Source organism: Lasioglossum baleicum, chromosome 4 (genome assembly GCF_051020765.1).
Source record: "Lasioglossum baleicum chromosome 4, iyLasBale1, whole genome shotgun sequence".
Lineage (NCBI taxonomy): Eukaryota > Metazoa > Arthropoda > Insecta > Hymenoptera > Halictidae > Lasioglossum > Lasioglossum baleicum.
The window spans coordinates 12,123,758-12,147,271 of record NC_134932.1 but is presented as its reverse complement, the minus strand read 5'-3'; the positions used below and the strand labels follow the sequence as shown (position 1 = coordinate 12,147,271).

Genomic DNA, 23,514 nt, shown 5'->3' with positions numbered 1-23,514 from the left:
ACAGGATTCTTGAATGGATCACATTACGACCCATAGAACTATATGATTATATTAATTTGTAAATTTTTCGAGTGGTCGAGTTAAGTTAAATAGAATCAACACGAATCTTAGCATTCAAACACAGTTTCACTATACAGTATTCAATTTCTTCGTTTTACAAATGACTACATCTATAAAAGTTTAGAACGTTCTCCAGCTTTCGCTTATAATGTTATATATCTTTAATTATATACTGTATAATGCACGATATACATTTGTCGTTGACGTAAGATTTGTGTTAGACTTTATGTACATATACATACAGAAGATATTCAAATTGGGAGCACAACTACTGTTATCATGCTATCATTACACAGTAGTTATATATAATTCGTTATGATGAACACCACATTTACGAAGGTCGTTAAATCTTAGTTAATACTATCACACTAACATGCGGTTCACAAAGAAGTGTCAATCATTTCCTTTGTATCACATAAATATATTTAAAGATCGAACCTGTAGAAAAACAAACCGAGGATGATAACATTAAACAATAATTGTCCTCGCCAAAAAGAAGGGTAACCACTTAGGACGCGATCAGCGTCGAAAGTTGCATTTTCACAGTTTATTTTTACAGGATATACTGCATGTAATCATTGGTATTTCTAATTACATATATAAATATCATTATACCATTTACACAAACTGAGGTATATGGTAACCTTGCGGATCGACTCTATGAATATTACCGTCGCGGCATAGACGAATTCAAAAATCGGGAATCGAAATAAATAATTCGTACATAATAGGTATAATAACGCCTTCGAATCTCTATTCTACAATCGATTAATTTTGATAATTGGTTTTGTAAGTCTTACAGTATTTTCCCATTCGTTCTATCGTGTAAGGTTTGCTGCAGCAGCTAAGGGGTTCGGTTGGTAGCGCCATCTAGGCGCGGGAGATTTGAAATCAGTTTTTCGTGTCTCTCGTAATTCACCAATCGTCGTGGAATCTTAGGCCGAAAATTCGTTCGTTGCTGCAGCAAAGAACCCGTCAATCTTTCGACGAGGTTGGCGGCGATTCGCGACTATTGTCGCTGGTAAAATTCGACAAACCGAGTCCACTGGTTTCGTGGCTCGAAGAACTAGTCGGCGAATTGCTGTTACTCCTCGCTCCTCCTAGTTGTGCCACGGTCGAGCTCTCGGTCGGTATCAGGCCCTCTTTCATCCTCTTCTTCTGCTTCATCCGTCTGTTCTGAAACCAAATCTTCACCTGCGTCTCGTTCAGCTGCAGCGCGGACGCGATTTCGATGCGCCTTGCTCTGGTCAGGTACTTGTTGAAGTGGAATTCTTTCTCGAGCTCTGTAAGCTGCTTGTTCGTAAAGTTTGTTCGTCCGGTATTATTAAAGCCACCTGCTATACCGGCCAACGGACCGCCGGTAAGGCAGTTCACTGGACCGTTCGTCGCGTTCGTATAGGTAGATGCACTTCCGGCCCCGATCGTGTTGCCACCGAACTCTCCCAAATTTGGATTCGGCTTTGCTACTGCAACAAATCAAAATTTAACCATCCATTAATTTCTTTTATTCCAGTACAAAATTCTGGGAATCGGGATTCCCCGTGTTACGTAAGGTGACATCGATAGTTCTCCACCACTATTACTGATTTCTAAACTTAATTCGGGGGTTGATGTCATTCCTATATACACATTTTCAACTTGGCGATTGCGATTAATATTATTATTATGTAGTAAATATAGTTATATATAATAGAAGCACAACTGTGTGATGCAAACAAAAATATTTAGCTTATATTAGCTCCACTAATCACACATATCGAAATACTCTAATTAGAGCTTAGAAGGCCAACCAGTTCAATTGTCCAAGCGGCACATGTTTGCACCCTGTCCCTTACAACCCTGATTCTTCCTCTAATTCTCGTGGTACGTGTCCGACGTGTCCACAGGAGGTTAAAGGCAATATCCGTCGAATTAAGCCTAAGTTTAATCTTTCGGCCCGCAGCCGTTTATTGTCCAACACAGCTGGTCAGTGCCCCGAGAAACGGACCTGTCCGGGACCGATAGGGTTGAGCCCTAAATCTGGATCAAATTGCATCAGCTGTTGCCGAATGTCAAGGGCAGTTGCGTCATTTTACTTTGCCCGTATCTATCGATCTTCCGTGTTGGTCACTCCGCAAAATTTGTCTAATTTGACCTCTGCGATCAAGATGGACGATGATTGACATGTGCCCGATCAATCGAGAAACGGGAGACTCTGGTTCCTACTACCAAAATCGCTGGTTTGAGATAGATAGTGCTTTTTTTAAGGGATGACTAGAGAACTAGAGGTCAATGTAGAGGTCGATCCCTGTTAGCATCGAGACCGTCAACAGACACACGATACTTCGTGGAACTCGAAGACAACGCGGCGAAGTGAGGAAAGAATGATGCGCTCTCCTGGAAAAAAGGTGGTGTCGTTTACGCATTATGGAAATTAGATTGTTATTTAGTCCTCCGGCATGTGGAAGTCAATTTACTTAATGGCGAAGGGTGGACGAAACCCTTCGAGGCACCGCCTTAGAGCCACATCTTCTTTTTCACCCGTGTTTGCCTGTATTGCTCCCCGCTCTACCCGTTAGATTATTCGCTTTCATATTTCAATTGGTCATTGCCAGTCGGTCGGTCGCTATTCGTCGAATAAACGCGAGGACGTTACTCGGCGAATTTTCCCGAATTATTCGGAAACATCAGTCACTTAAATCCTGGGGCCCAGAACTTGGCCGGCGCGGCGGCCATTAAGCCCGCACATCTTCGAGCCCGAATAATCAAGTTGGACAAGTTCTATTAGCCGTGGCCGGCGTGGTACAGTGAAATGTTTCTCGTTTTCGCGACTCATTCATCAATTTAGCGCCTTAACGGGAGGACAGAGCGCGCAGACTGATTTTCTATACCGTTGCATTTCACCGGGCTGCGAAGTTTCCGTCCGACGGTCGTTAATGCTGGACGAAACCACCTTCGCGTTTCTCGGCACGTTTTTACCGTTAAAATAGGATTCTAAAAAATGGTATTTATTAGAAGGAATATAGACCCCCTCTCCGTTCACCCTGAAATTCTAGCTCGATACAGGTCTTTTGAATTAAAGGGTTAACCCTTAGAACTCGAATGGCGACCCAGTGGTTCTTTAACAAAAACTTACGTAAAATTACGTTATTTGTAAAAGGTTGGAATTGATGTGCAAAAGGGTGTATTTGAGTTGCAAAAGGGTGAATTTGAAGTGCAAAAGTACAAAATCGAATGGGTTAAAATTTGTTTAATGGCTTTAGGAATCATGGTGTTCCAGGGTCCCGGGCTCGCGAAAAATAATTAACATCTCGAACGACCCTCTTAATTCCACGCTATCTCGGTCTTTAACCCTTCCTAATCTGTCTATTCCTTATTCTGTCACCTCTTACCCTCTCCCGTGACGCGTCGTCCTGTTCTCATTTGCTTCCAGGACAAATAATTTCCGGCCACCAGGACTTTCACTCCGTCTCCGTGCAGACTCGCGTTTCGCGATCGAACCTCTTATCGTCGAATCGAGATAAGATTGCCGTCCAAAGAAATATCTTAGCTTCTTTTCTTTGTCGGTATGATGAACAAGTTTGAAGAAAAAGCAATCTCGAGGCAAAAACAAAAAATACATCGCCGCGACAGAACGATTCATTGTTCGATGCGATCGATAGTTGCTTGACCTATCAGATAATTCCGGAACATCGTTCTTCTCTTAAAAGACACGTCATTTTCTCTGTGTCAGAAATGTCCTGCCCTCGAAATTAATTTTTCTTGAAACTCATCCACTCGTCATGGGGCTTCTACTAATTTTTCCTCAATTTTCACAACTGAATTTTTCTCATTTTATAAATTTATGGCAAAGACAAGCAGGGGAGATTTAAAGCAGTGAAGAAATGAAAAGACTTTAATTTATTACAAGTACATACATAGTAAAGAAAATTTCTATCTTGAAAAATTGTGGACAAAGGTTTGTGCAATCGTGAACATTCAATTTGACAAGTTGAGCATTCGTTCGAAGGAAATAGTATCGGCTCGGAGAGATCGTCGGCTAAACGATTTTAATTACTGTTACGCATATTCTTCGAGGAGGAAACTCCAATTACTGCGCGACCGGTGTACCGTTTAATCGAAAGTGATTCGCCGATTCCCGCTCGGGTAAGCGTTTCCCCGATCGGCCGGTGTTCGAGATTTGTCTTTTCAGAAATGGAATCGGACGTGGCTGATTATATCGCGAGGCGGACCGTACGCGACGTATATCGCGCGAGTTTTATCGATTATTCAGTGGCAAGACAGTAATGCGGATTACACGACTTCTACATCTAGTTTGTAAATTACAGCGCCATTTCTGGTTCGGTGAAAAGAGGCTGATGTCCGTTCCCTTCCGTTACGATACGGGAAATCCATTAACGGTTTTCTTGTTGCTCGAACAACTATGAAACTCTAGTAATTATTGTAAAACATTTGGACAAATGTTCGTTCCTGTTACCGCTCAAGTATGTGAATCATTATTTTCTGTAATGTGTTAATTTCTCTTACGAATATTTGTTTATTACATGTATAACATTTAATGATTTAATCTCTAAACGGTGAAGATTTAATCTCTAAACTCAAAATAGTCGATCTCAATGAAAATCTCTTTCTCTGCGAAATTTTCTGGAGGTATTCTAATAATTAGACTGCGAATCTTAAAAATTTTCATAAAATATTAGACTAGAAACTTCAACAGAATTGGTACGATTTTTATTAATTTTGTACCCACAAAGGCCATTGTCACTGACAATAACATTCTATTTGTGATTCCACTTCCTTAAAGATTAACTATAAAAATAAATTAGTGGCACACCTACAGAAATAAGTCAGCTGTTGATTTTTCAACGGGAATTATGCTAGTACAGCAGCTAGTCAAGCGATCAGCGTCCACCGAAAAAGTAATTAAAAGCGAAATGTGTCCCAAGTTGCTGGGTCAACGTGAATCGACCAAGTGCACTTAAGCTCGCTGCCGAACATGAATGTAATTCCCGCACACATTGTCGTGCACCGGTGGTTGCAAACGAGGGTGTACGACGACGGGTGTGGGCGTATGTGCTCGCGTTAACACCACCAACACCTATAGCCCGGGTTTCGAAGCATGCATGCCAGACCGGGCTCGTTCAAAGAGCCCCGATTAAATCTCACCTGGCTTAATATTATTATTTTACGCGGCGCCTGCCAGTTAGAACGGCCGGTCGGAAATTGGAAAGAGAGGGAAAAACGTAGATAATGCTCGTGGATAAAAGCGAATGAAGCCACTTGAACGATTTCTGAGCTTCCACCGTCTATTCCGACCTGGAACTAAAACTGTTCCCAGGAAGAAGCTTATCCGACCATAGCAGTCCAAAATAAAATGCAACGAGATCATTTTAATTCACAGGGAAGCACTTGACTCGATCGATTCGGAATAAACTACAACATAAAATACTATAACCAGACCAGCAAAGTAAAAATGGTCTGCATCGTTCCTAAGAAACCGGAGACGAATGAAATTGTCATTCTAAACACATAATCGTAATCATACTAAACTGCGTCAAGTAACACTTTTTAATTGCAATACACCGTCCTGTATGACTCGATGACTTCGCTATTTCAGCTATTGCGCTGAACTTCGCAAGAAAACTGCCGCAAGAACGGCCGTGTTTCCCGGAACTGAAGTAAATTTTCCAAGGGAATCTCACTGAAGGAGAACATCGAAGAAGAGAGGCATCGAAGCACCAGAGCACCGGGTGTACACGAGTCGGTTATATGTATTTTTGAGCGAGCGCATAAATTAGAGTTCTGCGTTTAATAAGCGCGTCCCGCGAGAACCGGATCGGGAGAGCAGGAACTCTATCTCACCGGCAGGCGAGCCTTAATGTTTTCATACGGCTCGATCTCGATTCATCTTTCCCTCTTCTGTTTTCGATCCTCCTCCGATTCCGTCTCTCTGCTCGTTTTCTTCCGGACGAGATATCGCTCGACGCGATGCGTCCTGCGAGAAAGGATACACCGAGAGAATAAGAAAGAGAGAGAGAGAGAGAGAGAGAGAGAGAGAGAGAGAGAGAGAGAGAGAGAGAGAGAGAGAGAGAGAGAGAGAGAGAGGTAGAGAATCTTCGTGCGAGAGAGTCCGGACTGCAGAAAAATCTATAAAACGAAGCAACAAATTGCTTCTGGTAGAACCTGTAATACTCGAGCGGAACACATTGTAGATAGGATGCCTTCCGAACACTCGAAACCGCTCTCCGTACGCTCGTCCATCGAAAAGGAAACAAACTTCTATAATTAGAAGCTTGAAAACGGATTTTTTGGACCACTGATGCTGCGAAACCAGATATTACCGGCGCTGATTTGGTAAATTATTGAGCAATTGCAAAGTGGTTTGGTGGCCCGGTGGTTTAATAGTGGTTCTTTGGGTTTCTCAAATCGCATCTCCGGAGAAACTAATCCGATGATCACACGGGATCATCTGCCCCTTATGCGGTAACGATCCCCTTTTAGACGAACATTACGCAATTCAAATATTATTCAAAGGCTAAAAGCCAGGGGGCAACAGGGTGCAGATGACGTAACGGGGATAGGGGGTGAATGTGTTTGCGGGGGCAGCAAGTCCTTCGGTATAGTGTTACAGGAAAGACGGTCCTCTATAGGGGCACCACTTTTATACCGGTTCTAATTATCCAAATTTTCGAAAACTTCAAATGCAATCTTCTTAACAGACAGCGGATTTTATGCATTTATGACGAAAATACGCAGAAATAAGTCTTGAATAATTTGTAAAAAATGTTGTACAACCACATATACGGGCATACGAACATTTTCGTGTTTTACGGGAACGTTTAATCAGACTATTGTTGTCACCACCGACCGAAAAGTTGTACAGTCACCTCGCCAGGACACCTTTCAGCGGGGAAAAAATGTCGGCTGGCCAGGATCCAGCTGTATTTGAAGGTATCTGATTTCCACATCCGATTACACGCTACAACGCCGAGCGATCTAGCTTCTCTTGTGGATAAATATTTGAGTCGTAAGTGTAGATCATGGAGTTTTTATGAACGCAAGAAAAGTCGATGAAAGTGGACCCTCATGAAAAGCGTGGGCAACATATTTTATTCAAACTATTCAGAGTGACTGGTCTATCATCGACGAAATTCCCCTGGCAATTCCTCAAAACGATATCAATAGATTAGATCCTTCTCTCAAATTACGGAAATTACTCGACGTTTTTATTTGCGAATTAAAGCGAACATTTTTCACAAAATGGCTCGGAACGGAGCACAAATTCTGAAACCAATTTCTCAGAATTCAAAGGCAGCTTCTAGAATCGAAAGTGCAGAAGCTTCCTGTTGAAAACAATGTACAGCAAACGAGCCTGAAGAGTAGCTTTCAGCTTCCCCTTTGGCTAGTTTACGTTCGCAGGCCGAGGTTCAGGTTTGGCGTTGTTTATGTCCGGCGTCCGGTAATAACATTGTCGATTTATAGGCTTTAATCATCGACAATTTCTCTACCCTCCGACGCCTACCGTGAACGATAACGACACCATAAACAGCGTCCAGGGCCCGGCCGGGTAGAGTTCTTTTCCGCGATCCGCGGATCCAGGAATTCGCGGAGCACGCGCGCGGACGATATTCAAATGATTAAACGTACGAGCGAGCAGGGGCGCGTTGCGCTGCGAGCGGAAGCGTTTCGCAGGCCTAACAAGCCTCCGGTGAACGGTAATAAGGAATATCGGGACGTTTAACGAGCCTCGTAAAACCGTTATTGTTACTCGAACGGCATCAATAGGCGCTATCGTGTTTTACTGTTACTTACGTTCGTCGTAATAAAGTTTCGCCGCGCGCTCGTACGCGCTCCTCGCGGAAACGCTGGCCACGGTGTACGGCCAGTAAATTGCGATACGCCTAACGAACGAGAATCGAACCTGTTTCGCCACCAGTGAACACGATTTTCATCGTGAAGCGGGTTTTGAAATACTGTTTCGGCCGACAAGGATGCGCTAATGGTCCATTCACTCTCTTCCGCTGTGAAAAATATGGGCTCACACTAATTATTTTCGACTGCGCTTTTCTGAACGTTCGAGGAACAAGTGCGAACTTTCATCGCCGAACGTGATTGGCCCGGAGAAAGTTCTGGGGTGAATTAGAGCGAAAGAGTTAGTCGGGGGTCGCTGTAAAATGATTTTCAATGATTGAGTATTTTCATTGAAGATGCTAATTGGTCTGAACTGCATTTTCGACGATGTCACAGTAGTTAGAAGCTCGAGGTAGATTTGTGGTTTTTTCGTTCGAAAATCCATAGAATTACGTCCTGAAAGAAACGACTTCGCCCGACATTTTGATACTACAGGGAGAAGTCAGGTGCTTGAAATATTGAGTAGGAATTATTGGCCCAATTTCTGTCACTGCCACCCCTCTGATAGGGCGCGCCATTAACTATGTAGATTTCAGTGGTGAGATAGCTAATATCCTGAGTCAGTGTCAGCGGACTTTGACAAACAAGATCCCAATCTGGTTTGCCGTGACAATAATGGAAAATTGATCGTCATTGACGAGCCAACGCTGAAGATGCCAAAATTCTTCCGTTCGTTGCTCGTCATTTTGCACATATAAACTATTTTCCTTAGTATTTCTTGCGAAGTTTCGTCGAGTTCTTGTATGAGGAATTCCGAAGCTGAGGAAATTCAATGAAAAACCAACATTGTACGGCACAGAGGTCTGCGTGCAGACCAGCAGGGATCCACACAGCCAGTGTTCGAGAACGTGTAAAAGGCAACGTGCGTGACATAGCAGCACTAGAAGCGTTTCCCGCTGAAATTAGGCATGGCACGCTTTGCATTCGGCTTGTCGATAACCTCTGCAGCCTTCCTTCCCGCGAATTTGCCTGCCGCGATTCCTTTTTTCTTCAATTCTCTCTACCCCTCTTGCACGAGAGACTTCTTGCGATGAAAGAAAACTCCGGCTGAATATAATTCCGTAGCCGTAAAAATAGCTCCCGGATAAAACGCACACACGCCTGTCGGGACGTGTAACCTTCGTTTTGATTTCACTTTTTCTTCGTTCCATGGAGAATTGCTCGGAAATTTGAATTTCCAGCCATGACAAACGTACACGTGTACCACGTACCCCGAACGATTGCGTGCAGTCAACTTTATTTATGGACTCGAGGTCAGTCGATTTGGCATATTAACGATTTCATTTTGATTGGCCTCGAACGCCGTATTACGCACGCCGTTTTCATTTTCAGCGAAGCGACCGTCTGTGCGAGTACGCGGCACTCGAAAGTCTAATTTCATTATCTACCGGGTACGATTTCCACGTGATCCCCAGTCAAAAGCTTGAGCAAGACTTCCAATCTCGAACGTCCCAGATTCTCCATCGAAAATGACCTCAAGTCGAATCTAGATGAGGACAACATCAGGAACACACATCCTCCTTTTCTAAATTAGTAAGTTTGAGTTGTTGTCTCTCATCCCAATGTCAACATTAACCGTAGCCCTCTTCGCAAGCTATTATACGTGCAAGATATGTTACAATCAATTGCAAACCACGTGGTCGCTAATGACGTCGCTGTTGATGCGACCACATTAAAACAATCTATAAATAAATAAGACTTCCAATGTATCCCCAGGACTGAGAGAACGGAACTGCTCCAAAAGATGGCTTCGCGTAGGAGACCGATCAGGTGGTAGCAAAGATTCGTATAGCGGGGTGGATCACCTCGATTCGAGGCGATCGAAGTGGTAGGATCTAGAAGGAGGCAGGCAAAAAGCGTAGTGAAAATGAGCGTGAGGTAAGGAGCCAGGTTGAAAAAGAAGAATCGAGGAGTGAAAATAAAACGTGCGGAGAATAGAGAGCGAGAGAGAGAGAGAGAGAGAGAGAGAGAGAGAGAGAGAGAAAGAAGGAGCTCGCGCGAGAAAGAGGTAGGTCGGTCGGTTTTGCGAGCGTAGGTAGAACGGAGCAACTGACCAGCCGAGCCGTGTCAGCCAGGCAGCCAGTCAGCCAGGCAGTCAGGCAGGCAGGCAGGCAGGCAAGGTAAGGCAAGGCAGAGCTCGGCAAAGGCAAAGCAAGGCAGCAGCGTGTTGCGGCTCGGCTAGGGCCGTCGGCGGACGCGTGAGTGAGTGGCCGATATCTCGCGAGGGGATCAGAGGATCGTTCGCGTGTTTCCACCCGGGCTGCCACCCGCCGAACCACGGCGAACCCCGGATCCCGCAACTCCCGCAACAACCCTAAGTAACTGACTCTCCCCTGCTGGCTACCCCCGAGGCTGCAGACTCGCCAGCAACTAGCCAGCCTTTCCTAGCTAGCTTGCTTGCTTGCCTGCTGGGTAGCTAGCCCTGCTTGCCTGCTAGCGCGACCTGAACCCCCTCGATTCACCCCCGAGACTCACCCCCAACAGCTCCGACAATCACCGACCCTGTCCACGTGTCTCGCTCACGGTGATTTTCATTTCCGCGGCACTTCACCGAACGATATATCGCCGCGCGACGCCTCGGGAAAAAAGCCCGACCCGGCCCGCAAGTCACCCGACCCTATTGCCACTCCGTTTACCCGAAAACACGGACGCTGCTCGCGGATTTCACGGCTGGACGTCGTTGTTTATTCAAGATGGTAGCTAGCATCATTTTCTTCGCTGCCTATCTTCCATTATTAACGCTCGGGTCACAAGATGACCGGTTGTAATTATTTATTTATTTATTAAGGTCGTTATTAAGGTATTTATTGAATTGCTAAGTCGGTAGCGATCACGGAAGAGCTAATACAATTTATAGTACTGGATTATATATGTATGTATATGTGTAGCGTAGTGTGATAGAATATTTGACATGATGTGTCGAGCGAATTCCGATCCCATGGGACAGAAATCGCGGAAAGAATCGTCGGAATTGATACGGTCGACTCTGTAGTCGACGGATACGTGACGCGATGCCGTAAAGCGGCTTTACACGCTCGAGTATAAAACGAACATTTCGCGAACCAGGTGACAGAACGAAAGAGAGAGAGTGAGAGAGAAAGATTGCTCGTGCAATCAAGACGGTGGTTCTGCTTTGCTCTATTCATAAGTAACGTGAAATATGCCGTAAAACTGGCGAAACGGCGCGGCGCAAATACCCTGCGGGACACGGCCAGCATAATTCGTCATAACTGGTCTCGTATATGCGTTCGCGTGCGCCTTAATTTACGCTAAACGGACTTTATTACCGGTCGACCGTTTATTGAATGTATGGAGACGTTGTTAATCAATTTCACGAGCGTTGAATGATGTTTGACCGGATTGTGACGGTATCTTGACGCGGCCGCTGCTGTAAATCAAGTTTAACGATCGTCTTAGACGCGATTCCGTGTTTCCTGACGCTGTTTTACGAACGCGTTGCCACTGAAGATGTTGACGCTGTTTCTGATGTCGACTTTAGAATCTGGAGGAATGCGTGTCCTGACGAACCGTCTTCGTGTTCCAGATTTTCCGTGTGATCTTCAAACATGGTCACTGCTTCGGAGGAATTAAATGAAAATTCCGTGGTTAACCTCTTGCCGCAGTATTTTCTTCGTGGTTACAATAATTACAACTTCTTTGCCTTTAATCATTTCACTGATGATTTCGTCTTAAAAGAAAGACATAACATTCGTGTTTAGTAGATTACATTTCAAGTGTTCATCACGAGTCTGACTCTATACTAATAGACCCTAACTAATAGTTGTCACTATTGATTTTGATGGTTTCTTCACGTATTTCACGATAACTAAGGGCGCTAATCTCTAATCGATCAACTCTCCGCAAGGTGATTTTTCCAATTGCTTCGGTTTTTCGTCTGGGATGCGATCGAAAAAGGTGTATACAGATTTCCAAAGCGACAAGAGGGCGTTTTTTCCCGTGGACGCCGGCGTGAATGCCTGGAATTACGATTGCCACCGGAGGTATAAGGGTTGCTTGTTTGTTCCGCCCTTTTTCCGTCGCCGCTCTATCGGCAATCCCGCTATTGATTATATAGAGAAGAAATCGAGTCTGGTATGATAAATCGGGAGGGCTGACAGCGTCGCGACTACCGTCAAACCCCTCCACCTACCACCCCTCTTCATCCCCTATTTTTCTCTTCTGGTTCCAGAGAGAAGGGTGGTCCGTCCCCATAGAGACCCTCCGGACTCTGGACCCCATGGAGCACATTATGGAGGCACGAAGGGAAAAAGCACGGGGGCTATTGTCAGATCCCGGCCAACCAAAAAACCTAACCAACCAAAATCTACCGAAATCGCCCCTCTACACCGCCCCGCCCATCTTGTTATTTCGATTCAAACCTACTGCGCAGCTTCGTTCTTTCACGTCACGGAATTTAATGGCGATTTTTGGATTTCTGCAACGATTTCTTCAAGCTTTCAACCCTCTGTGAGTAGAAAATGATACATTCAGCTTCAATCTTCAAATTAGTTTATAGAAAAAACGTGGTCTCCGATTTTCCATCTGCCACATCGTACAAAGTATCTTATAAAAAAATGAAGCACGGACTTTGAAAGTGGAGGTTCCAAGCTTTAAAATGAGCTGGGTATCATTGTCGTACGATCATTTATTACGAAGTCATAGCATTTCGAGTATCGACTATTTTTCGAAAATCGCAAATTTAGTAATTGGACGATATACACTGGTCAAAATGATTGAAGCACTGTAGTTGAAAAGGAAAGTATTTAATGGCAGCGTGAAGAGTGTTCCCCCAGCTCTCACGGTGGTAATTTGCCTAACAGCGACGGGGCTCGAGGCAATCGCCGGGTTCCGAGAGCGGCTCGAAAGCCTAGCCCGTTGAATGAAGCTTGTCAGGATTACCAGCGTTTCACTTAATAGCTCATTATAATCAAATTAATAACACCAGTCGAGACGTAACGGAGGGTGACGCTTATTACATCGAGACATGCAAACGGAGTCGTTTCGCCCCCGCCGATCAACCCTTTACCAAGTCTCTGCGACATCCGAGTTTTTTATTCGCGTGCAGAAACCTCGCGAATTCCGACGCTCTGGATACACGAGAGTGTAATTGAGATTCCTGTTTTCCCGTGAAATCCGCACTGCATTTCATCGACATTTTCCCTGTCAATTTTAAGGGATGAAACTGGTGAAATTCGGTTCGCTAAAAATGATCAAATGTGCAGCTGTTAGGAAGAACGCTACTCATTGTCAGTAATCTATCAAATGGTTGATATTAATTTTACATGAATTTTTACGTATCACCTACGCAAACCATTAATCCAAGAGAAGTAATTGACAGCAAAATAAAAATTGTTTACCGAAATCGCAACAAACTGGAGTGAAAATAATATTATACTATTTTAACATTCTTCTAATATTTTTATACCATCTTGAATTTCACCTATTCATTTTTGTCATAAATGCTGTCTAATTAGAACAAACAAGGGAACAACGGTGCGAACGAAAAACACGGTAATCTGTCGAACGAATCACGGGCGCAGAATACATTAGGGCATTTCGCAGGGAATTAACGTAATTCCCGGCACGTCCATTTTCATCGAGCGCGATGCGTATTCATAAATGAATAATAAATGATATCTGTTCACCTGTGGTCGGATAACGTATCGCGTATCCATCGTATATGAATTAATCATTGAAAAATCTGCCTCGATAACATTCGCGTTTTATGTAAAACGGTCGTTAAGCTGGTGTGTACCAGTGTGTAGAACATTTCTGTCAGCGGTGGGACGGTTCGCGTGGAAAATGCCTTTATGTCCCGATGACTGGCTCGGCCTCCGCGGAAATCGCATCTAAATTAACGGATTTCGATCGACGTCTTGCTTATTCATGAGATTTTTTTCAACGGTTCGACAACTGGACTCGTTCGCGATCAACCTGTCCTATCGGATGAGAACCGATCTCTCTCTCTCTCTTTCTCTTTCTGTTTTTGCTTAACCAGCTCTCGCAAATAACTAGATACGCGTATGCTAATCGGCCCACGATTACCGATCTCAAATGTGTAATTTCGAGACGACGACGCGTCCGGAGTCGTTCGCATAATCGCCACGAAATTACAAACCGCAATTACCTTTGCTAAACGTTCACGGCTTCTCTATTACGTTCTCTAATCTACTGATGTTCTTCCGTGTCGCTAACTATTAGCTTCTCCTCATCTGTCGACAGCTATTTGCTCGTTTATTGAGTCCAGCGAGTCTCTTCCTGCGACCTAATTGATCTTCAGATTTTGGAAACGAGTCAGAATTTTCAAAACACACATTGTATTATTTTCAACCTATTGAACCTATTAAGAAAGGAAATAAATTTTTATGTGACTCCACTTTTGTAATGTTTAACGGGGGCAAAATGTTCGTTATTCGAATTTATTTTCTCGATCACCCAATTAACATCTTGCATCCGGAAATACTTTTTAGAAACGATGTAAAAGAATGATGCGGGTCGATGCAGAATGTTATCAGTGAATAGACAATATTTAACGTATGTCACATTGTTAATGTTTAACATTAGGCACCGTACGTTGGTTTTAATGTTTGCTCGATTCGGGATCGGCCGCGTGTCTCGCGAGTCCATCGCGTTTCGATTAAAGCTCAAAGGCGCGTTATCGTCGCTATCAGCGTACAATCTCTCGAAATAATCTGATAACTCCGAGTGCAGAAATTTCGTTCTTAAGCTCGAATCTTATCGGGGCTTACCAATATCTTCGCAACTACCATTGATTCCGATCGCCGACCGATAAATTTTGTTTGAACGTACCAATATTCCCTTTTCACGACTCTCGATCATTGTATTTGTAAACATTCTCGCTTTTCACAGTCTTTAAACTACCTGTACAATACTGAAACTATCAGAATCGAAGCAGACACTATAATTCATAGTAATAAATAAATTGATTATTTATTAGCAGATACTTCAGCATTATTAATCATTTTCTCACTTCAGTATTGTACAGGGAGTTTCAAAATTGTTAAGTTGTGGATGTTGTCGAGGACTCTTATAAGAAAGACAAAAGTTACAATGTTCTTTGGAGGCAGATACATACTAATCAAACCAAGGTCCCCTGTTGAATTCCTAGTGGTCAATAAAATTAATATATCTCGACCTTTGCGAAACAGCGTCCGCCATATTGGAATTCCCCGGCGTATAGAATATAAATCTCAGCCTGGTAAACTTCCTCCAGCGATTTCTCAATCGTTGCAAATTCATAAATTTACATCGACAGATTCGAATCGACTTTATAGCATGTCAGACGTCGCACACGATCAAAATGACATTGGCGAAAATATTTCCTATGCCTGCCGTGCATGACATGTACCAGACAGATAAAATTTGCATCCACTATTAGCGAGATATTTTTCTAGTTTCCCATGGAGAAATCAATGAAACAGTTGATGAACACATGCGTGTGGAATTTTAATCATTCTCGTACGGTTTGCGATCAGAGATAATTAGCGCGACTCAAACACGGCGGAGATACATCGGGAGAAGCTTTTGATCTCGTGTACAATTCCAGATACTTACCAGATTCCAGCCCAACCCGAAAATTTTTGCGATCATGCTCAATTTTTGTTACAATTAAATACTTGTAGTATCACGTCTACCTATTCGTGTCCTATTTCAACGCGGCTGTCCAGATAATCAAAGCGTTGCGCCTCCGGCTTACATAGTGGCGTGCGAAACTTTCGAGACAATTAACTTCCTTATTTTATTACGAAGGGAGAAACGTCCCCTTCGGGTAGACTCGATATTTCTTCGGTATATGTACTTCTATTTTTCGGTGCGCGGCGTGCCACAACTATTCTAGAAATATAAAGCTGATGTGTATCGTTCAGCTAAATGAATTTCTTCAAATCCTGAATTTATATTTTGCCGATGTTCGTAGAGCGACTGCAGAGTACATTTTTCCTGGATTGCAATAAATTTGATCGGAGATAGCCGCAGCGCAATATTAAACATATGTCACTGGAATCAGGTCTGGAAAATGTTTCACTGGAAGCATACTTTGGTGAACAACAATCTTTACTTTCCTCAAGGAACAATAATTACAGCTTCTTCGTGTTTAATCGTTTCACCGGTGAGAACAGGAAATTTTTATATTGATTGCAAAATAATTAAATCTTATTTCGTCTTAAAAGAAAGACTCGAACAAGAAAGATGATTCAAAGACAGAAACAGTGATCCCAGCGATCGGCGAAACGTGTTCGAGAATCAGTGAACTCCTCGTCGGATTCCAATTGAATCTCCGGATCCAAATTGAAATATTTCCGGAATGCCTAATCGAGTGAAGTAATCGAGTTGTTCGCGGGCAAAAGATAACCAACATGGCAGAGCAACGTTGCAGGGCCAGGTTGATTTATGGCCGCCCCCGTACGATATTCTCGTGAAACCCCCGTGTATCTTTCGTTACACTGGTTTCGTGTGCATAATCTTATCAGTCGCGTTTACGACTGTCGCATAGGCGTAAATAGAAGCCAAACAACTCCCCCGGGGACAAGTATAAACACCGATAAATGTTCATTCTATCTCGTGAAACGTTATCGTGCCGGTGCATCGAATCCTAATTTTCGAAAACTTTCTTGCCACCAGCTTGTACCTGAATGCCTCTCGTTTCCGCTTTCCCTCGCTACCGTTACCGGTTTATCCCTGCTGTCTTCGGGACGCGTTTCACGATAAAGTGCACTGTTTGCAAATGTGTATATTGCCGATAAGGGAACGTCTGAGCAAATATTCTTCGAGTAAATTGATCATTTAACAGTTGTTCGGGATTGAACAATTAAGGAATTGCAATCAAACGATAAGCAGATCCTCACATTTTTATAATCCTGGTGAAGATCAGGTTAATTTTGGATTAAAATTGTAGAGGGTGAGAGAGAGAGAGAGACTATTGATCTTAAAATTAGATAGATCTATCGAAACCGATTCCCCAGATTTCGCGAAACACGCCCCGGTATTCTGGTTACCCGATAATGATCCTGCTACAATCGTCGTTCGTTAATCAATGGTCTTATAGCGCGCCAGCTTGGACCATTGAGCGATTCCGCGTTCAAAGTACAGTGTTCCGTAAAAATATTTTGAAGCGCGTCTATATTTAACAAACGATTTTATCAGACCTGGAACAAGATGGCGAGGGAAGATGGATCCGCGACACCTAATCGGCAGAAAAGCACGTGCGGGAATCGTGGATCTCGCGGACCGGAATTACGTGTCACGTTTTATTAATCTTGTTACGATGTGGCGTTCGTTTCGAAGCGACCGGGTCGTCGGACCAACGGGTACGTCACATTTCACGTTCTCCGTCAATCTTAATTGAATTCACCACCCAAGCGAAAACCTCTGAACTTCGATTGGGGCGCTGTGGCTCGAGGAGATCGCGTAAAGTGTCCTCAACGAGCGACAATTGGGTCGTGTCGCGACGAATTATGATCACGTGAATTGCTACCGGCGCCGATCGGCTTCGGAAGTTTGCGGAAAACGAAGAACGTCTGACCAACGCGACACAAAACAACAGGATTTGATTTTAGACCGACTCCTAGCTTGTCCACCGAAGAAGATCGACACCAAGAATCATTCAAAGACCGTGCTGTCCATCCGCAAGAAGAATGAACGGCCTGTGAAAGTCCCGAAATGAACTCATCACCGGTTCGGTTTCGATCGGTTCACACGCTCGTGATCGCCGGCGTTGCGATCGATCATTAATTCCCGGCGCGATAGCGATCGCCTCGGTGGACGTCCGCATCTATGCCGTCTAGTCTCCGCTAAACAGAAGTTAACGAGCGGCTACCGGATCGCCCCCACGGCATGCTAATTTCACGGTAGTTGGCCGGGAATACATCACGGAATACATCACCGAATACATCGCACGGAGAAATCTACATACCGACGGGCTTGGGCACGTTCCTCTTGACCTGCATCCACTTATACGTTGGAACATGGGGTTGTTGCTGTTGTTGTTGTTGTTGCGGATGATGCGCGTGTGGATGTTGTTGATGATGGTGTCCGTGGGCGTGCTGGTGTTGATGTTGAGGATGTCCTGGCTGTTGCAGGACGTGGTAATTAGCTGGGTCTGGGGTCTCTTCCTTATAATGTCCAGCGGGATGATTCGAGTAGTCGTTCTGCCGGATCTGAGAATGATAGTGTATGGACTCTTCGGCGGGGGGCAGTTGGTGGAGATAGTTGGTGGTGCCGGCGATCTGATAGTCGGCCTCGTGATGGTGATGGTGGTGGTGGTGGTGATGACTAGAAGACTGATGGTGCAGCTCGTGCTCGTTCCTCGAGTGGCCGGGCACCATGGAGCTTTGGTGGATGCTGCCGGTTGAAGGCGCGTGGTGATGATGATGGTGATGCTCGTCCCTGTAGCTAGTTGCCTGCTGGACATGGTAGGTTTGTTCGACTGTGCCATGAGTCCCGTTTTGAGGCTGACTGGCGTACGAGGACGAAGAGGACGCGTAGTCCAGGTTCGTGTAGCTCAGCCCGTTCTCCGAAGAGATGATGGCGGTCGTGGTGCCATCCTCCTGCAGGACCCCACTGGACGACGAGTAGAATCCTTGCGGAGGTGTTCCAGATTCAGCAGCAAGGAAACTCTCCGAGGAGGAAGATGAATACGGCGAGACCGCTGTTTGAGGAAAGTAATGAGCCGGCGCTAGCTCCGGCGAAGGTGGCACGGGCACGTGTCCGCCGACGGACACGGGCTGGTGATGATGATGACTCCCCTGTCCCGTGCACACGTAGTTCGGGTATGAGTCAGGCTTGCCGTAGGTTCCGTACATGCCCATGTCCATCATCATCATCCTCGTGGCGGTGGTTCGGATACATCAAATTGTCCCTTCGACCGGGGTCCTTCACTGATCACTACGTTGCCGAGACGATCTTAAATAAAAAGAGTGGGACTTCTTTCTAAAGAGGATCATCGATCGGCATCGCCACCGAATGTCCGATGTACGCGGTTTCGCGAACGAGTCCAAAAGCAACACAGATATCACAGACTGACGCACTCCTCCTGTAGGCTATATCCAGCTGTCTACTATTTAATTGAGCAAAGTTCAAGAGGTGTGATCGAGCGAGTCACTTTCGCGAGCAGATAACCTCGTTCCATGGATCGGTGGGCATGGTGATCGCGCGACGCGGCGGGAGCTCGGTGCTCGTTATCAATGGGACGTTAGGGGTTCTCTGTCAGGTGGGTTTGTGTCGATCCGCGGACGCAGGCGCCAGTTATCCCGAGGCACCTCAGCGTCGCGACAGTGGACGCGGACCGTTACTCGCGAGGATGACGGAGAGAAGAAGATGGGAAACCGAAGACGGAGAGAAAAAGGTAAGAGAGATAGAACGGAGACGCGCGTGGCCGTCGATCCGATCGACGAGGGTCGCTGTAGTGGACTGGCTAGGTAGACTCGCAGCTAGAAGGCGGCACGGTCGAAGGCTTGCACGCAGGTGAGAGCCGCAGGGGTCTACCGTGTGTCCAGTTCTCTGTTCGTCTTCGTTGCCCCTGTACACCACTCTCGCTCCATCCTCGTTGAACCTCCGATGCAGAAGCGTTGCTCCCCGTACGTCGAACCGAGGAAGGCGCTGCCTTTCAGTCGAGTAGGCGTGCACCTCCCCGCGCACACGTGACTCTCTATGGGCGGAGTCAGCCAATCAGGAACGAGCCTGCGCGTCCGGCGCCCGTAGCCTCATGATGGATCACCGGAGCGAAATTTTATTTTTCGTTCGTTCTTTTTATCTGGCACGCTGCAGTTGACACTTATCGTGGCGGGTAGGTAGTCGAGTATTATATCTCCGTACCCACCTTCCAGGATCACCGTCCCTCCTTCTCCTCTTCCTCCTACCTACCTCGCCTCTTCTCCGTGGAACCAGCTAACCAGGCTGCCTTGCTGCTTTCGCCTGCTTTGCCACCGAGCCTCTTTTCCTACGAGTCCTTTTTCAACGAGCCGGCGACCGGTCGTCGCAGCTCGCGCTCTCTGTGTACACGCGTGTCCCACCTGTCTACGGGCACCGACGCGACGTCCTGCACTTTCATTAAGCCCTGACGGTTGATGGGTTAATTACGGGACGCGAGACCGCCGAGCCACGCCGCGGCGCGCTCAACGCCGCGCCGCCGCCGCCGAGAAAGTTGGTCGCGTGGTCCGCGTCCCGATGACAAGTATACATTCGTAACCCGACAACCTATCGTACCGAGCGGATTAACAGCGTGATCTGTAGTCCTGAAAGCAGGATCGATGCCTTGGATCCGGGCCGTCCGTTTAGGGGTTGATGGAGCTTCGGCGGGAATTTCGGGAAACGACAATTTGTTTCGCGGTTCACGCTTCGTTCTTATTTTCAGCTTATTACCGATATTGTAAAGGAAAATCACTTTTTATTTCACTTTCTATTTTGGCGCAATTCGGGTAGAAAATGTTCGTTTCGCATAAACGTACCCTATTGGAGCAATTAAGCCTCGTAAATGTAAAAATAGGACTTTTGAGAGCGACTGCGGTCTACATTGATCTTTCATCTAGCGCTTTTGATATCCCGCACCCTTGCATTCCTGGGAACGAATCTACCCCCTCAATAATCTAATGTACAGGGTGACGCCGACGCCGACGTCCCGAACATGTGCAGACGCTGATAGCCCAGAAGTTGCATTCGCAAGATGCATTTGTCGAGCATTACATAAGGGCGGCTCGTGCAAAGGCGATCCGTGCTGTCGGAGGGCTGCATCCCATGGAACGGACGGCGGAGAGGAAGAGCCAGACCGGAGGACGCGTGACGGGCCCATGGGACGTCTGGTACCCCATGTGGGTTCAGTGACAGGATGACACATTCCGCCGTGAAAGTTTTAGGAGAGCGGCCCCGTATCAGCGGTTCAGTCAGATGAGCTTATATCGAGGGCGCCACCTGCGGCCACCCGCGACATCCGTTCCCCGTGGCATCAAGATCAGGAAATCTTCATCTTGATCGAACTCCTCTCTTCCCTGACAGTTTCATAGTTCTGATTCTCACTGTCGGCCAATCTTTTTCACCTGAACGCGCGCGTACATATTCTTCCCATGTACCTAACCTGGCCGGCCTACATCCGTCCCTTTCGGTCCTTTGATTCGTCAGTGCTCGTTATGGTTGCAATGTCCTCTGACTTCGATAAAGTTGCTAATTGGCACCTGGGCCAATCGGTGTGTGCCGTTCGTAATGCACCTTTCCGCGACGTGGCCCACTTTGCACGATCCGTTTACACACTGTTGATACACTTGCTCCTCGCCCTCGAATTAATGCGGCATTAAAATGTGACTAATTGGCAGCTGGAGAGCTTGCTACCAACGCGTGCAGCTTTCTCCGTTCTGATCCACTTTGGTTCTCGATTATTGCTTTCTTACATAAGCAAGTATTTGTGGCTACTGTAGCTATTTGATCGCAAGCCAATTTTTTACCAAATTATTATTATTCAGCAGTCTTGTTAATGCAGATTTTTGTTTGGCACGCAAGCAGTTAAGTCAACGTAAAAGAAAATTAATGTCTCCACGCGTTTATTACTCACTTTTTACCGCGAACTGGTCGGTCAAGATATCCGCCAGGAACATTTCTATCGTCTTACAGATCTAACTACGTAAATAAAATAAATAACCACAGGAACTTTTTCCAAGGATTTCATCTACGCGCGTCCGACAGTGTAGAAAAAGGATATTAAATATGAATGCACATTAACTGGAACCAGCTTGAATATTTATGATCGATTTTCTTGCGGTAAAACGGGCAATAAAATTTGTGCCATTACTTTGTAAATAGAAATGTCACAGCACTAAAAACGACGCGTAAGAACATAAACACTCTTACCTAACGATTTATAACATTTCATGCGTGTGTATACCGTACATCTTTCACAGCTTTAATCCAACGATTAAGAGGATATGTTACTAATTATTATTAGCGGGCAACTCTGGTTTCGTGGACTTTGCTCTTTCGCTTATCGGTGGATTTGCTGCTTTTGTCGCGAAAATATGAGCATGCCCGATACGCGAAACAGCGAAGAAAACATTTAAACAATTCCGGAGCATTGTTCCAGTATTTTTTATTTATCGAGTGCACAATGTGAACCTTGAGGAAGGTTTAATAAATTCTTTGTCAAACACAACACTCGGTTACCAATTAATTTGTGACAAGAATGAAGAAGTGAAATTGAAAACTTTGATTGTACAAAATGATTTACGAAACATTTACTGAACGCTCGTATATGACAATTGCAGATCCGCAGTCTACTTGTTAAGGCAGTCTGCAGAGTTTCGAAGAATCTGATGACACCACATTTAATTTGCGACGAAACCAGCTGGACAATCGATCGTTTAAGAGATCTACGGAGATCCAGAGACCCGCCCATCACCGGTTCAAGGTTAACAATCAATTGACTCGCGAGCAAAGACAAAAGAAGTCACAAATCCGCGGCCCACTATCAACGAGCACGTCGGGAGTACAGTCAACGTGGGAGACGCGAAAAAGAAGCGGTACTTTCTGAAAAATTTCGGGCGGAGCAGAACACCCGAAATGTTTCTCGAGGTCTCTATCTCTCCAGGGACCATCCTCGTCGCTGCCTCGTTGGTATTCCGCCTCTCCTCCCTTTATTTCACGCGGTTCCCCGACTTTCTGCGTTTTCCATCGCAGAATAGAGTTGACTCTTCTATAGACGTCGCTATCGGCTGTGAAGACCACGTTTTCTGACAGAATAGCAACCTCTAGCCTCTCAATAGACAGCTGTCCGTTCGTCAGCAACCTCCCGCCGGATTGTTGTGACTGGTTGTTTGAGTGACAAGAGGGCAGACACTGTGGCCGATGTTTAAAACGTGACATTGTCGACCGCAATTATTGTTGCTCGCTTAAATGAAACGTCTTGTTGGTCGACCGGCTACGATCATTCTTGCGTTCATGTTGACTTTGACCACCTACGGTGATGTCGCTCTTACACGAAATTCAGGCTGTTCACCATTTTCTGCGTATTATAGCCGGTGCATTGTCTTACAAGTTTTTCGGAGCGAACTATTCTCGCCGGATAAAGGGATCGGAGAACGAAATTGCTGAATAAAATTCGATAGCCTTCAAAGAAAATATGACTATTCTATGCTGTGGCTTTTACACGAATTCAGACTGTTCACCATTTTCTGCGTATTATAGCCGGTGCATTGTCTTACATGTTTTTCGAAGCGAACTATTCTCGCCGGGTCAAAAGATCGGAGAACGAAATTGCTCAATAAAATTCGATAGCCATCTAAGAAAACATGACTATTCTATGCTGTGGCACTGACACGAAATTCAGACTGTTCACCATTTTCTACGTATTATGGCTGGTGCATTGTCTTACAAGTAAGAAGATCGCAGAACCGTTACAGAATTAAACTGCTTGATAAAATTTGATAGCCACCGAAGAAAATATGACTTCTGTATGTACTCGAGATCGACGAAGTAACTCCTGCAATAACTATCTGCCGTGCAAGGGATTGATGCGAGTTCCCACATTTCGAGGCTCGTGTGAGAAGTATCCGAGACTTTAAATAA

General features: G+C 45.3%; 1 protein-coding gene across 1 annotated transcript; it reads right to left on the bottom strand.

Annotated features, from left to right (window-relative positions):
• Nucleotides 1-402: 402 nt before the first annotated feature.
• Nucleotides 403-19,497, bottom strand: LOC143208305 (uncharacterized). The gene is made up of 2 exons (XM_076422638.1): nucleotides 17,882-19,497; nucleotides 403-1,526 (listed from the first exon to the last, which is right to left on the bottom strand). Exons 1-2 carry the CDS (start codon nucleotides 18,789-18,791, stop codon nucleotides 1,036-1,038), a joined length of 1,401 nt encoding a protein of 466 aa, XP_076278753.1. The 5' UTR covers nucleotides 18,792-19,497; the 3' UTR covers nucleotides 403-1,035.
• Between the last annotated feature and the right edge of the window lie 4,017 nt (nucleotides 19,498-23,514).